Here is a 15055-nt window from a genome sequence, read left to right as displayed (position 1 = left end):
ATTTTATGCACAAAAAAAAGGAAACAAGGAAATAGTGCTACGTTGTGTTTTGGCATTTAGGATGATGTAACGTTTTACATGCTGATTCATCAGGTGTAAAGCTTTGACATGATCTGTTTCTGTCTTTTAACTGTAATACAGTGTTTATGTTCCACTGCTGTCGCATGAAAATCTCTGAGGGTTCCTCGCAGTAATTTGACCAAAAATAATCTCCAGAATATAAGAAAACAAAATATTTGGGAAAAAAGTTTAATTTCTATATATATATTTTTTGGTAATTAAATGTAAAAAGTAAACTTTGAATAAACTACACAAAAAGTATAGCAATCCTGATATAAAAATGTGGTCATGCGACAGCAGTGTATGTTGTATTTATTCCTGTTTGTAGAAAGTTTGTATATATTGATGAAGCCATTTAAATGACTAATACATTCCAGGCAGTAAAACACCACTAGTTTTGTTAATTACATAACTTGATTGAAAACTGACCAAAAAAAAACAAACACTTTTTGACAAGGTTCAAGAAACAGTGGGAAAAAAACACCCTTAATGACCGGTATTCCTTCAAAATAAAAGCCTTATTCATTATTTAAATCCTTTAAGAACGTTCTGCCACTTCAAAATCAATTTTAAGCGCCAAAAATTTAGCTACCACAGATTTTCTGCTTTTCTTACTCACGTCGTCTGTATCTGTTTCACGTTGTGACTGTTCCGTCATGCCGCACATGCTCCAAAAAAAAGAAAAAAAAGAAGAAAATCATGTGACTGCAGCCTGTCATTTTCACCCGTGAGTCTTAATGCACCGATGTACATAAAAAAAAAAAAAGACAACTTAATGTGCAGTTGTTGTAAATAAGGGTCTTGTTTTTGTATTGTGACATAGTCCAAGATCTTAACCTGTGGAATCTAATGGGGAAAAGAAAATTAGAGGGGTGGGATTTAAAAAAATAAATAATGGGGTGGGTGATTTTTTTTTTCCAACTTGTAAAGAAACCTGGATGACGAAGCAGCTGCACAGTTTGAATAGTTGTCAAACACCAGGAGGTGCTTGATTATTCCAACCACTCCATGAAGATTTGGAATCTATTTGAATGTTCTGAGGGAATAATCAAGCATTTCCAGGGAGTTCACTTATTTGAAATGTGTATGGATATGTCGCCTTGGTTTGTTGTATAGCGTCTTGCATGTTTCTCCATACATAAATATATCTATGTTATCTTAGTATAGTCAGTAGAGTAGAATCCAGCAAAATATTAAAAAACTGCATCAGCAACAGCGTGTCGGTGAATGTTCTTGCTTTAAATGTGTTTCTTGTGATATTGAGCTTTGCACTGGTCCCAATCTTCGTCCCCTTTAACCCCCACAGCTTCAGCTGAAGTGTTTGAATATGAGCTGCCTTCGAAGATCCTCTGCCTGGCTGTCACGGTCCTCGGGTCTCTGGTTGAGGCTCTTTGGCTGCTCGAGAGGCTCTGTTCTTTCCAGAGTCCAGGCGTCTAATCCAGACTGCAAGGAGGCGTTGTGGAGAACGCAGCAGGCCAGCAGGATGGATGAACTCCTCTCTGGAGAGTACTGTAAACAGGAGAGGAGGGGTAGCGGCTACAGATGCAAAAACCAACTCATTACTGGCAATACTACGCCAGATGCATTGCTATATTTCATTCACAAATAAGGTAAAGGTCTCATTTTCGGTTATGACCGTGGCCTGTTTGACTCTGGTACTGATGGTGTATCATTCTAATACCGTGAACTCAGCAGATTGTCAGATGTTATCAGCAGATATCACCTATTTGCCGATCTATCAGTATTGGCTTTTATGACATCTGATAAATAAAAAAAATAAAGAGGACACTGGAGAAACATCCTTCAGCTTTTTAGTTTGTCCACCAGAGGGCACTCTGCTGGGCAGAACGTGAACAAATAAATACACTGTTTGGAGGTTAAAAATGTCTCATGGTTTATTTCTACTAAAATGTTTGGGCCTGATTATTGGCTGTGACACATTTGCCATACCTGTAAGTATCCTTTGGTGCCATCTAAACATCTGAATCTGGTTTGGATGGCTCTGAAGGTTCGATCCACGATCTCACGTGTAGCCGCGTGGGCCAGATTGTATCGAAACTCTGCAGGGGATTCTGGGCAGTCAACTGGCGTCATCAGCCATTTCCTCAAAGGGTAACGGCTGTCACCTGAAAATCGGAAAACTTATAACCTCTGACTCCAACGCCACAAGCTAACTTCTAATAAGGAATAAAAAGTCCAGAGCTCACCCAGCAGCCAGCCCTGCTCTGTGTCCTGCAGCTGTTTGTAAAGAGCAGATCTTTCTAGAACAACAGTGTCTTGGAGTCCACCTGCCCAGTGCGTTTCTGCGCTAAGTAACAGTCCCCGGGGATCACAAACCAGCTGACAGGCCACAGAGTGAAAGCCCTTCTTATTCACATATGAGGAGTCTTCGCTGTTTGGTGCTTTGATGGCCACCTGGAAATTAAATTAAAGTAAGAGAGATGATTAGGTTACCCCTGTAAAAACAAATGAGTGCATGAGCGTGCATGCACATAAACACACACACTAATTACACAATGTCATATAATGAACCTGAACACAGTCCAGCACCCCCAGGACTCCAGGAAATCCTGCGACCCTCTGAAACTCCCGGAAGGACTGCTCTACGGTGGATAAATCTCTGTTTGGAAAACATCATTATTATTATTATTCAAGTGAGATTTTCTTTTACTTCTTTTGAAGTAAAAACAAGTTTCTGGGAACACAAAGTTACGGTTTCAAATTTTTTTGTCATTCCTGCCTGACATCAAGTGGCATAACATCATCGTACCTGTTGAACGTGATGAACTGAGGTGCTTTCTCCACCAGGGCTCTCGTCACATTGGACACACATCTCGACATTGACGCCTGGCTTATACCAATCGTATCCCCCATAGATGTCTGGAATGAACCTGATGTGTAGAAACCCAGTGCGGCCAGCACCTGGACCTCAGGACTGATGGCTCTGGAGCGCTGGGTTCGCCTGCATAGACCCTGGAACACAACAGAGTAGTGTTTGCATATTTCATAAAGACAAAGTTAAATTGATCTCTTAACATGACATGAAGGCCCACAAACCTCTCTGAGTAATTCCACCAGATACAAGATAAAGTCTCTGGGGAAGCCAAATTGCGTGATGAGGAAACTGTCTGAGACTGAGTCCAGGTCAAAGCGGTCAAGGGTCTTGTGGCCTCGACCATGCAGGAGTAGATCACAGTCCAAGATGGCTATAGGGATGGCCATGCTGAGGATAAGAAAACGTTTCCTTTTAATTGCTAATAAGTGCAACTCAATTTAAATACTTGCTATAGCCTTATTTCCTCAAACCTGGGAGGAATTTTACATACAGATTAATCTGCAGCATATATTATTCCACTAAACATTGCTACAATTATTAATGTGCTATTTTGCTGATATTATATTTTCGCTAATAAGGAAAACCACGTTCACGTTCTTTGTATACAAGAACCCATTAAATACCGAGAGTTTAATACTAGGCGGGAATGTCCTGATGTTTTAAACGTTATTATCAGCAAGCCATCATTAGCTTTAGGGATAGCTCCAGTACATGTGAGCCAAGTCAAGCCAGCGTGCTAACGTGCTACCCTAGCTTGCGTTTATTATTTTTTTTTTTTTTTCTTTGCTCACTTGAGATGACGACTTTGCTGTCATGTAGTAGTGGGACACTTGCAAATCGAATTGAAAGCACTGATAAATAATTTTTGCACGATTAAGGACAATACTCTTACCTTCAGATAAAAAAATAAAGCATTTATGGACCCAAAAAACAAGTCATTGAAATAGCTAACGTTAACCTGCGGCTCTGAATTCGCAGATTCGCCACACAGACTGGCGTTTATGTTTTAGATATAAGTTCAGTGTGGTTATAATTTTTTTTCAAATCGCGTAAAAATACTTCCTGATTATTTTGTCAAAAACTTGTTTTTTTTACTCTAAATGTAGCAGTTTTGTATTTTAACGAAAACGCCGCGGTGAACACGCCGCTACACAAACACGTCGACATGGAGAAGATAAACAGAAAAGTGGCACAGCAGCTGCTGACGTTGTGTACATCTCAAATGGGCGTATAAAATGTCTGTGTGACACAGCTCTGGGTCTCGCTTGCATTAAACTGGCTTGCATTTTATTGAAGCTCCGTTGTTAAGGTCACAGCTAATGTAAGTACTGTTGTTTCGCGATCAAGTTAAAGTACGTTATTGAGCTGGGCAGCTAGTGTTAGCTGCAGGCTAACGGCAGCTGCTCCGTGGGTCAGTATCCTCATGCTTCACAGATTCGGCTTTGCGAACCTTAAACCTTTCGTAGTTGTCCAAAAAAAGACGGTACTGTAGAATTTGAATTTACCATCGGTTGTTGTGTAAAGAGTAATAAGGCTGTCAGGCTTTTTTTGTTTTCTAACATGACCTCTAACTATAATTTGGACAATTTCAACGTGGAGGCCTAACCTGCTAGCCTGCTTTTATTATTATTTTTTTGTAGTCCACTGTTGTTTGGAGGGCTAAGACCACGGTGATAAAGTTTTCCTTTTATTTATTACTATATTGTCCACGTTTTTCAGTTAAAACGCTAAACTGTTGCCAGTGTGGTGAAAAATGCTTATTTTGTTAAAGTAATTGAAATATTTTCTTAGGAACTGTAGTCCTGAAATGGGAAAGTGAAAACCCCCCAACACGTGGACAATGGGGAGATAATGGGGGTTGAATTCAGCTTTTCCCCAGTATTTAGGTTTTTCAGTCACTTTTACTTAAACACATGTAATTGCGCATGCACATGTATGTACATGAATAGTTTACGTTTTGTTTCTCACTCTTGTTTGGTTGAATGTATACACCATAAATCTGTTTTAAAAAGCTGTAAGAAGGTGTATTTTTGTATTTTACCCTCTTGCAGCTGTTTCTTAGATTTATAGTGCACATATTACTTATTAATTATTTTATTTGTTAATGTAATTTGCACTACTTGTGCAATTTCAGTCTTATCTTTTACTTTCTTTGTGTTTATCATTGTTTTACATGTAAAGGTTTTGCACTCCCACAGTTTAGGGCCCTCACTGTGCTTTTACACTTTTACTGTAACTATCCTCCTTATTTGTTGTGGGCTGTATTATTTTTATTGTGTTATAACACAATAATTTCCCTTGTTTCCTCAATAAGTTTCCATTGATCATCTATCTTGCAGGGTTGTAACAATATGGAGAGTGACCTGAAGCCCCAGGATCAAAAGGACTTAGACAAGTTTATTAAGTTCTTTGCACTTAAGGTGAGACACTAACATAACTTTTTCTATACATCTGTAATTGCAGGTTTCTAAATGGACATTTGAGGCTTCAGAAGTGAATAAATAAATAAACAATGGAAAGCCAGGTTTTTTTTAGTGTGGCTCAAAGCACTGGAATTAAAACAATCTTTTCCAACATATGTCTCTTTCATAAAAGTGCCTGTTATATTTTGGACAGGCTTGTCAGCAATTTTCTATGGATTGTTTCTGTAAAACCAGCTCATTGTTTGAGCAGCCTGTTTCTGTATCTGTAGACTGTCCAGGTGATAGTCCAAGCCAGGCTGGGAGAGAAGATCTGCACTCGCTCGTCATCATCGCCTACTGGATCTGACTGGGTAAAACAACGTAGTCATTCTCTGTCATGATTGTTTGGCTTTCAAGTTAACTGTGGATCTTTTCATGGCATGGATTATGGATATTCAGGTTAATATTCCTTCTAGTTTAATTTGGCCATCAAAGACATCCCAGAGGTTACCCATGAAGCCAAAAAGGCACTGGCTGGCCAGCTTCCAGGCATCGGGCGCTCCATGTGTGTTGAGATCTCTCTGAAGACATCAGAGGTAAAAAAAAAAAAAAACAAACAAAAAACCTGCATCCTGTTTTCTTGTTTTGTAAAAACTGGGCTTTGGGATTTATCATTGTTTTACACATTTGCAACACCAGCCAGACCACATCATTAACTAAATATGCAGCCTCTTTAATGTAACTGTGTTCGTTAGTTTTTCTTTGCTTTGTCTTCCTTCAGGGGGACTCGATGGAGTTAGAGACTTGGTGCCTGGAGATGAATGAAAAGTGAGTGAATTTTGTTTTTGCTTTAGTAAAAGTCTTCTGTAGGCCATGTGGTTCAGGGTTGCTGATTTTGCTTCTCCATGTTTGCACAGTATCAGCCAGCAGGACCACAAATCTTTTAACTATAGTATCTGAATCAGTACTGTTACTGATTTTCTCTGCCAAAACTTAGCTGTCAGACACCCGTACTAAACGTAGAGCTTTGTGAGCATCCAAGTCATGAAGAAGCTCAGAAATGCAGTAATAACCAGCAGTTTGAGTAAAATAATTTGTATATAAACAATTGGACATCACCCACTTTAATGGACAATGAGGTCCTATCCTCAAGCCTCAAGCTGAGAATTTTGACCCTCACCTTCTTGGTGTCTTGAAGCTTATTTCATTGTAGGAACTTGTAAATCAGAAGGGAGTTCTCTGTAAGTGTACTCTGGTCTATGGCTGTTTTTTTTCTCTAATGAGAACCGTAATTTAAAATAAACGAGTGTCTTGCTGTATTCAGTGAGATGTGAAGTCAGTGATTGAGCCCATAAACACATCAGTAAAGTGGGTCAGTGACGAGTGGCATTAGCTTCTCTTAAACCTCTTTAAAATCAGACTTCTTTTAAAACTAGAAGAGTCGAATGATAATTTGACCTAACTGCTGAAGTGTTTCCGTTTGAAAACTGTGTCTGAACTATTTTGTTTCTGTAGGTGGTAAAGTGAGCCTGTCGGCACCCTGTCAGGTCCACCAGCACTGTACAAAACACTGTTTTAATTTTGGTATTACTCTGTGCACCTGTGCTTTTGAAAGTACAGTCAAAATGATCAGTAATGGTCTCCATTCCCCAAGCACCACACTGCTTTATTCATACAAGATAAATTTAGAGAAGGGGTATCAAAGAAAGGTAGTCGGCGAGAAGCAGACCTGGAAACACGAAAACGAGCTGCCTTGCAGAGATATTTTTAAAATCCCCTTAAGCTGCTGTATTGTAACACATCACCGTGTTTTCTGTCTGCTGCAGGTGCGATAAGGAAATCAAGGTGTCATATGCAGTCTATAACCGTCTGTCTGTCCTCTTGAAGTCTCTGCTGGCCATCACCAGAGTCACGCCTGCTTATAAACTGTCCAGAAAGCAGGGACACGACTATGTCATACTCTACAGGTGATTTGTCCTCACTTCCAGAATGCATCATCTCACTCCTTTTTATCTTTGTGCTGTTTTCAGTCCATTCTTCTAAACTGCGTGTTGCTTCTTCTGTCTAGGATCTACTTCGGGGAGGTCCAGCTGAGTGGATTAGGAGAAGGTAAGTTTAAGACCTGATTTAAGCTTCTGTGAAAAAGCTTTGTAGAGCCTACAACTGTTAAATATTCCTTATATTGAGACAATGATTGCTGTTCTTTCTCTGATAAATTCAAAACTGCATTGACAAAGTAGCTGTAAATGCCCCGGAGGAGTTGATGGTGCTAAACAGGCCATTCACAGTAGTTGTAGACTGCAACCTGATATGTAATGACCCTTTTTTCAGACTCATGTGATGAGGCACATGATCAATAGTGGGTCAGCGATCCTTTTAAGGGACAACAACATTAGGGCTTCAATACCTGGGACTAGAGCTGGGCGATATGAGATTTTTTCATATCACGATATGTTTTTTTCATTTCAGGCGATAACGATATCTATCACGATATAAGCCAAATAACTATATTTGTAAGATTTAAATGTGCCGTTGCTCACAAGTAAAATGTGAAATAATCAGCAGCTTGTTTTTATTTAAATATTTATTTCCCATAATAAGTTCAACAGGGTAGATGTACTTAAGGAACATGAGACTTTTTCAGATAAATAAAGGCAAATATTGCAAACTACACAAAAGGCAGCCGCTAAAGCGTTTAAGTTTCAAAATAGAACAAACGAAACAGACTAAATTGTCAATTCCACTTAGAAACAAAATATTAATTCTAAAAATAAATCTTAGTTTGTTTTACAGAAGAACAGACAAAACTGACTAACTTTTGTCAATATCAAATAAACTGAGAACTAAAAGGAAATTCTCAATCTCTCCTTGTTTTATAGCTTATCTTTTCAAACAGTTTTAACAGTTACTTTAGTCTGACAAAAACCGAATGACGAATTAGCGCTTCCAGTCAGAGACTGAGGCTACGTCCACACGTACACGGGTATTTTTGAAAACGGAGATTTTCCGTTTTCGTTTTAAAAAATAATCCCGTCCACACATAAAGGCAGAAATGAAGGAAAACGCTGCTATGAACATGCCAAAGCAGCAGGTGGAGCTAGATTCCTAACCGTGCAGAAATGTTGGCCAATCAGAAGTCTAGAAGCCTCGGTGGGAAAAAGTAAACAAAGCTGGGGCATAGAAGCAGAACCGAGTCGTATGTGTGGAGGGACAGTAACTGTGTGTATATGTAAGCATTTAAACACTGCAGAGAGTAGAATTAACAGTATTGTAGAAATTCATTTCACCGAAACAATAACGTGGCGCACAGTGTGACGCATGCACCAGTTTATTGTATTTCCAGACTTGCTTTCGGCACAATTTACAGTGCACGCTACTCTGTTTTTTGTCAGACTTGAAATAGCCGAAATACCTTCACACTACGGAACTTCTATGGCTCTTCCGTTCGACAATCTCTCCGGCGTTGGAACCATCATCTGTTTTCTCTTCGGTCACGCTCGGTTGATTTTTCTAGTCGGCACACTCATTTCCTCCATTACCAGCTGGCTGCTTCCCAAACAAACACACGTGCGGCTTGGCACTTGTGCTGTACGTAACAAGTCACGCGACGTGACGCTGCGGCTGTGATTGGTTCGGCTCTGCGCTACTTAATTTGGATTGGCTGACCTTTTTCTTTTTTTTTCTTTCTTTTTTTTAAAAGAGGACGAGAGCGGCGAGGTCTATCGCGATAGCTTAATTTCTCTATCGAGTAAAAGTTATATCGCGATACATATCGTTATCGTTCTATCGCCCAGCTCTACCTGGGACTCGCCACCGTTTGCTCTTAGAACTGAAGAAGCTTCTCGGATGAGAGGTGGAAACGTCTTCAAGAAACTTCAAGTCCAGTCGCTTTTCTTTCCAAGCTCCTTAGATTACTATGACCTAGATGACCGACAACCTGACATGTAGTTAAATTTCTAGGGAAGTGTGCGCCAGGTTATGTTGTACTTTCTGTTGTTCAGAGGTGTTTGTGGTTGTGCCATATGTCGCAGTGTTTTCCAACTGAAGCATCACCAATTTATGCTTCACTGGGAAATCTATGATGAAAACTGACGTGCACTTCCAGAGATACATAAGGAACAATAGTCACAGCGTCAACATAAGGACTCGTGGTAATTAACACGTAATGCACCCGCACAAGCATAAAAGTCTGCAACGACATCAGCCAGTCACATAGGTTGCGATGTGGGCTCTGCAATGGTGTACCACAGAAGTCTAAATCAGGACCAACTCGGCTCCATGACTGACATTTGTTAAATCAATACAGAAACACTGAACAACACACATCTCTCCATGTTTTCTGCTCCAGTTTGACACAGCAGTTTGATTTGCTTGTACTGTAAACATTTTTTCAAAAGTAAGCTTTCATCACTACTGTATTGCATTAAGTACTTTCACACTATAGGGCTGGTTTACATTTGCTTATGTTGTGCTTGTTTTTAAGGTTTCCAAACGGTGCGCGTTGGAGTTGTTGGCACCCCTATCGGTACAATCACGCTTTCGTGCGCCTACCGCACCAATCTGGCATTCATGTCTAACAGGTAACCAACAAATCAAAGCCACAACAGCTGTTCTTCAGAGAAGGTTCTTGTATATTTATTCCAATGGGAAACGCATCTTATGAGCAGTTTAACTGTCCTCCTCTTCAGGCAATTCGAAAGGTCGGCTCCCATCATGGGGATCATCGTGGATCACTTTGTGGATCCTCCCTGCAGCAGCCAGCGTCCGGCAAACATGGGCCATCCCTGCAACTACAGGTAGCTTCGCCACTCAGTCTGGTTTTGTCTCCCACAACTGCAGAGAAGTTTAAATGACCTCCAAGTGCAGAAGTTGAGTAGTCAGATTCAAGGTGATGCAATCCATCATTCTGAGGTCACACTTTATCTCCCTGTCCTTTATCTCCATGAGAGTCGAATCGGTGTATCAGAAGGAAAACATACAGTGTCTTAATCTAATATCACTCTGTGTCATTTGACCTCAGGCTTTCTGTTATCTTTCAGTAAAAGAAACAAATGTATACATGTCTGCCATCAGCTCAGAACTTCAACTACAAATATCTCTGTGTGTGCAGGGCTCCCGATGAAGAGGACGGAGGGCAGTTTGCAGGCGTTCAGGACTCACAGGAGGTCTGCGCCACCTCCTTCTCCACCTCCCCTCCCTCTCAGGTTAGCGTACGCTCCCTCGCCCCTCGTCGTCATCTCTTTCTTTAACCTGTGGATTCTTCTCTCCATTTTCACTCCTGTTTTTCATTTCGCTTTCTCTTTTTCTCTCCTTGTCTTTTTTTTTCTCTTTTCCTGTTGTCTTGTTGTGCGTTCTATCTGTGTGTGTGTGTGTGTGTGTGTGTGTGTGTGTGTGTGCACACGCGCGCCTGCTTTGGCTCAGTGTGTGTGTACGCTGAGCCCGTCTCCCTCTAAACTGCCCAAGCCCCTCCCGCTGGATAGTCTGCAGCTCCCATTGGCTCCTGGACTTGTCACTCACACTGTGAGTCTATACTGACCATTGGGAGGGAGTGTGACTCTTTGTGTTTTTGTGAGACACATCCTGATTCTGCACTGAACAGATCTGTTTTCTCAGACTTAACATTTGCTTTTGGGCGTGTGTTCATCTAATCCTGTTCTTTCCATCTTCTGTTTAAATTTCCACTACTTTGTTCAGTGCACAGCTTCAGTTTGCTGCTGATCACTAGACATGTTTGATCATCCACATCACATGGCACCACCTCAGTAAATCTATCATTGTGATAGCTCAGCATGTCCCTTAAAAGTCACACAGTATATGATAAACCTGAACTCCTCCATGCTTAATCGTTCCTCCTGTGTCTCTTCCTGTTCAGCTGTACGCCTCCAGGTTATCCTACCAGCCGACAGCTTTAACAGGAGCTGCAGAGTTTTGTCACCCTGCTTCCAATCCAAACCAGGTGATAACACCATTCACACCATCAGCAGTTAATTATGTTTTATGCCCAGAGTTTATTTTTCTCTTCACAAGAACACAATAGGAAGACAGAAACAACAGAACTCAATTAAACAAGAATCACCAGCGGCTACAATGATCTGAAGAAGTGTCAGAAAATAAAGGTTTAAGATCCGAGGCAGCCGTGGAAAGACATCAAAGCTCTCAGCTCAGTAGTTTGTGATGGAAGAGGTCAGGCATACTTTTTACACTAAACAAAAAGCTGTGTTTTATTTTAAATTTTTGAGCCAGCTGTTGAACAAGAATCTTCCAACTTCATATTTGTAGGTCATAGTAAGAGGACCTTCTTGCTGCAAGGCTATCACCGCAACATTTTAAAACTATGATTAAAGTGTTAATAAGTTCATAAAATTAGTTCGACATAAAAAGAAAACTGACACTGAAACACTGACTAGAAATAAACATGATTAGAAAGAAACGGCAGTGGACTAAGAATCAAACCCTGTGGAACTCCATTTCTGAGGTGATTGCAGGAATGCATAAAACGTCCCACTTATGATGAGGACGATGCGATCAGTGAAGCAAAGACTTCTGACTGTTATAAATAATGATGTTATGGTGGTTTATTCTCATAGTTTGATATTCTGTTTTCCAGAAAGCCTAATGAAGGACTGCAGTTATGATTTCTTCTATTTACTGATTAACATTCTTATTTCCTAATTAGCTTCTTAAATAACTAAACAATGTCCATCAAGATTCTTGTTTATGTCCTCTCATAACCCTGCCATTGCTTCTTCTCTAGGTCTTGCATGCTGGGAAGGAAGGCGGGGCTCTGTTGATGCCTCCTCATGGAGCAGATGTTCATCTGACAGTAGAGCATGCCCCCAACACACCGAGCAGCAGGTGATTGTCCGCTGGCTTTGCATTAACCAGTGAAAACTGTAACCTATTTTTATTCCCTGAACTCCAGTGTTGGTCCGTAGTTCCGTTAAATCATTTTGAAATTTAAACTTCCTGTCTTGTCCCTCTCTCTCCTCTCAGTGGCGATGATGACGGCTTGTCGCAGAGCGGAGAAAGACGCAAAGAAGAAGGGCGGAGGAGCGTTTCTCCCTCGGACCCTGTGGAGTCGCTCAATGCGTTCACAAGGAAGGTCGGAGCCTTTGTTAATAAACCCAGCACACAGGTACGTCATCTTAAGCTGCTTTTTACACCGATTTTAGTTTCTCACCCACCACACTGAACCCTGCTCTGTGTGTATCTATGTAGATAACAGCAGCCAGTCTGGACCTGCCATTTGCGGCGTTTGCTCCTCGAGGCCTGGACTCAGAGGAGAATGATCCTATGGTAACTTCAGTGTTATGGTGGACAAAAATAATGCTCCCAAATGTCTTGTCTTGCACAACAAGTACAGTTGAGGTTCACTTTAAGGCTGACGCCTTTTCTGCTGTGCGTGTGCGTTTGTGTTCAGGTTCACCCTCCAGATTCTCCTCCCTGCCCGTCTCCCCTGCAGGGCAGCCTTCATTCTCAGGGCTCAGAGGGGTCAGGGCAGCAGGACGACTTCGTCATGGTTGATTTTGTATGTAGTTATTTTTTTTATTAGGGGAAAAAAAACAGTGCACAGCTGGGTTCAAACAAAAAAAAAAGTCCAATTTAAAGCAAAACAAGATTCCAGGTGTTTTATTATGAAGCTGAAGTGGTTTCTCTTCCCGTCTACCTAGCGTCCGGCCTTCTCTAAAGACGACTTGCTGCCGATGGATCTGGGCACCTTCTACAGAGAGTTTCAGAATCCTCCACAACTGGCCAGTCTCTCACTTCACATCAGTTCCCAATCGATGGCCGACGACCTGGTAAATAGCTTCGTATTTGCAATTGTGTTGACGGCGAAGCTTTTGGCGCCTACAGAATTGACAGCACGGAAATGAATCTCAGTAGTCACGTGAGTTTGCGTTCTCCCTCCGCAGGACTCGCTGCCGGAGAAGCTGCGCGTCTATGAGAAAAACATAGACGAGTTCGACGCCTTCGTGGACATGCTTCAGTAGGCGAGGAGTGAGGGGGGGGCAAAGGCTGAAAGTAGAGAAGGACTTCCTGAGGAGACAAAGACAAAGAAATGGACACTGAAAAATGAATGAAAGGGAGAAGCAGACTGGAGGCTCCTCTGGTTGTTTGTCCTGTGGAAATTACTCTGACTTAATCACCGTGTTTCAATGTGAAATTTCCCTCTCCTTCCTGTCAAGCACACTTAACAGCTTGTACATCTTCACTGTAAATACTATGTTATCTCCTGTGACACTGACACACACACCCCTTTGTGGTCCGGTAGGGTTGATCCAACTCAAAGGTCTTCATTTTCTCTGTGGCGTAAATCGGCTCTCATCTTCAGTGTTTAATCAAATCAGATGATCGTGGCGTTTTCAGTCACTTCAGACAACCACCCACATCCGAGGACAGGCTACCTGCATTCTTGAGAACTGTAGCTCACCGCCGAACACTAAAATCACCTTGCTGATCATATCTGAGCTGAAGCTGACGGATCTACAAGTCGAATGAGTACGTTTCACATTATGAGTTTTCTCTTTAAAGCCAGTCTGGACAAATAAAGTTGCACATGGCCTTGTAAGAGGATTTCTGTGCTCGGCTTTACAGCGAAGGCGGCACTCGCTTCAATGTCCCTCAGCAGGTTTTCCCAGCTGGTCTGGGGATTTAAACTGCCAACTTCAGCATTTGCAAATGTCCCCAGTGGAATGTAAAGTGAATTAACTGCTGTACAGAAAACATTTCCACGCTTCAGTTTGCTTTGCAACAACACTCAGTTGCCAGTTAAACCACGTACTCCTAGCTGAAACTAATACAACATCCCACCCCTGCGATAACACGTCGGTTTTTGTTGAAACTTAACGATCATTTTGAAGGTTGGTAATTGTGAATCAAGGGGAATAATGACCCCCCCAGTTCAATCAAATTTACCACCATCTTAAATCGCAGCCTTGAAAATGACCATGAGGTTTAACCAGCCCCAGTTTAATCAAGAAGTCAACATAACCTGCGTGGATACTGGATTTTATTGCAGGATGTTAGTTTGAGCTTTCCAGTAGCCTGGTGTTTACCGTGCGCTCTTCGACATGCTTATGTTTATTTTGATCTTTTTTTGATTAAAAGAGGGAAACATTTCCAGTTGTCTTCAGAGGGTAACATCCATGACTGTTCAGTTTGGTTGAAAGCTTTAAACTTTTCTTTTGGTGTAGATGTCCCAATAAAGCTCTGTACAAACTACATGGCAAACCTGTGACTCGTGTCTTCAGTGGCTGGGATGTTTTACCAGGATCCAGAATTACCCAATAATTCATAATTTAAAACTTTATATTTTTTAAAAATATATACATGTATAAATATAAGTGCGTAATATAATAGACACTTAAAAAAAATTTCTTTTTAAGCGTAGCAGTTATCTTGCCATTTTAGTGTAACAGCACCTGTAAACACACTGCAAGAATTTGAGTTGTGACAAAGTATCCTGAATTTCCCAGAAGTACAACCTCAAGAGAAGCTTTCAAAACCTCTGAGACAAGATGGGGAGAAAATTTTAAAATTGATTTTTAGTTCTGCCATCCAGGAGGGGCTCAGAGTAGAGCAGCTGCTGCTCCACATCGAAAGGAGCCAGCTGAGGTGGTTCGGGCATCTGACAAGGATGCCCCCTGGGCGCCTCCTGGGTGAGATGTTCCAGGCATGTCCCACCGGGAGGAGGCCCCGGGGCAGACCCAGGACACGCTGGCGAGATGATATCTCTCGGCTGGCCTGGGAACGCCTT

At 41.4% G+C, this 15055-nt stretch overlaps 2 protein-coding genes across 5 annotated transcripts; one reads left to right on the top strand and one right to left on the bottom strand.

Moving 5' to 3' along the window:
* Nucleotides 1-270: 270 nt before the first annotated feature.
* On the bottom strand, nt 271-3849 carry harbi1 (harbinger transposase derived 1). 2 transcript variants are annotated; one of them, XM_026158437.1, is made up of 7 exons: nt 3789-3849; nt 3118-3283; nt 2831-3033; nt 2593-2680; nt 2268-2475; nt 2011-2186; nt 271-1569 (listed from the first exon to the last, which is right to left on the bottom strand). In XM_026158437.1, exons 2-7 carry the CDS (start codon nt 3280-3282, stop codon nt 1369-1371), a joined length of 1041 nt encoding a protein of 346 aa, XP_026014222.1. In that variant the 5' UTR covers nt 3283; nt 3789-3849; the 3' UTR covers nt 271-1368. The 2 variants fall into 2 exon arrangements, with proteins under 2 accessions (XP_026014222.1, XP_026014223.1); XM_026158438.1 differs by lacking the exon at nt 3789-3849 and having other exon boundaries at nt 3118-3311.
* On the top strand, nt 3259-14522 carry atg13 (ATG13 autophagy related 13 homolog (S. cerevisiae)). Of its 3 annotated transcripts, none has more exons than XM_026158429.1 (18): nt 3259-3317; nt 5236-5316; nt 5589-5669; nt 5775-5894; nt 6080-6126; nt 7125-7265; nt 7367-7407; nt 9782-9878; nt 9987-10094; nt 10409-10502; nt 10720-10818; nt 11171-11254; nt 12053-12153; nt 12292-12433; nt 12517-12594; nt 12719-12826; nt 12969-13097; nt 13212-14522. In XM_026158429.1, exons 2-18 carry the CDS (start codon nt 5248-5250, stop codon nt 13287-13289), a joined length of 1617 nt encoding a protein of 538 aa, XP_026014214.1. In that variant the 5' UTR covers nt 3259-3317; nt 5236-5247; the 3' UTR covers nt 13290-14522. The 3 variants fall into 3 exon arrangements, with proteins under 3 accessions (XP_026014214.1, XP_026014212.1, XP_026014215.1); XM_026158427.1 differs by lacking the exon at nt 3259-3317 and adding an exon at nt 4069-4217; XM_026158430.1 differs by lacking the exons at nt 3259-3317; nt 10720-10818 and adding an exon at nt 4070-4217.
* The last annotated feature ends 533 nt before the right edge of the window (nt 14523-15055 follow it).

Source organism: Astatotilapia calliptera, chromosome 23 (assembly GCF_900246225.1).
Source record: "Astatotilapia calliptera chromosome 23, fAstCal1.2, whole genome shotgun sequence".
Classification (NCBI taxonomy): Eukaryota; Metazoa; Chordata; class Actinopteri; order Cichliformes; family Cichlidae; genus Astatotilapia; species Astatotilapia calliptera.
Note: the sequence above shows the minus strand (reverse complement) of the source record. Positions and strands in the feature narration are given on the sequence as shown.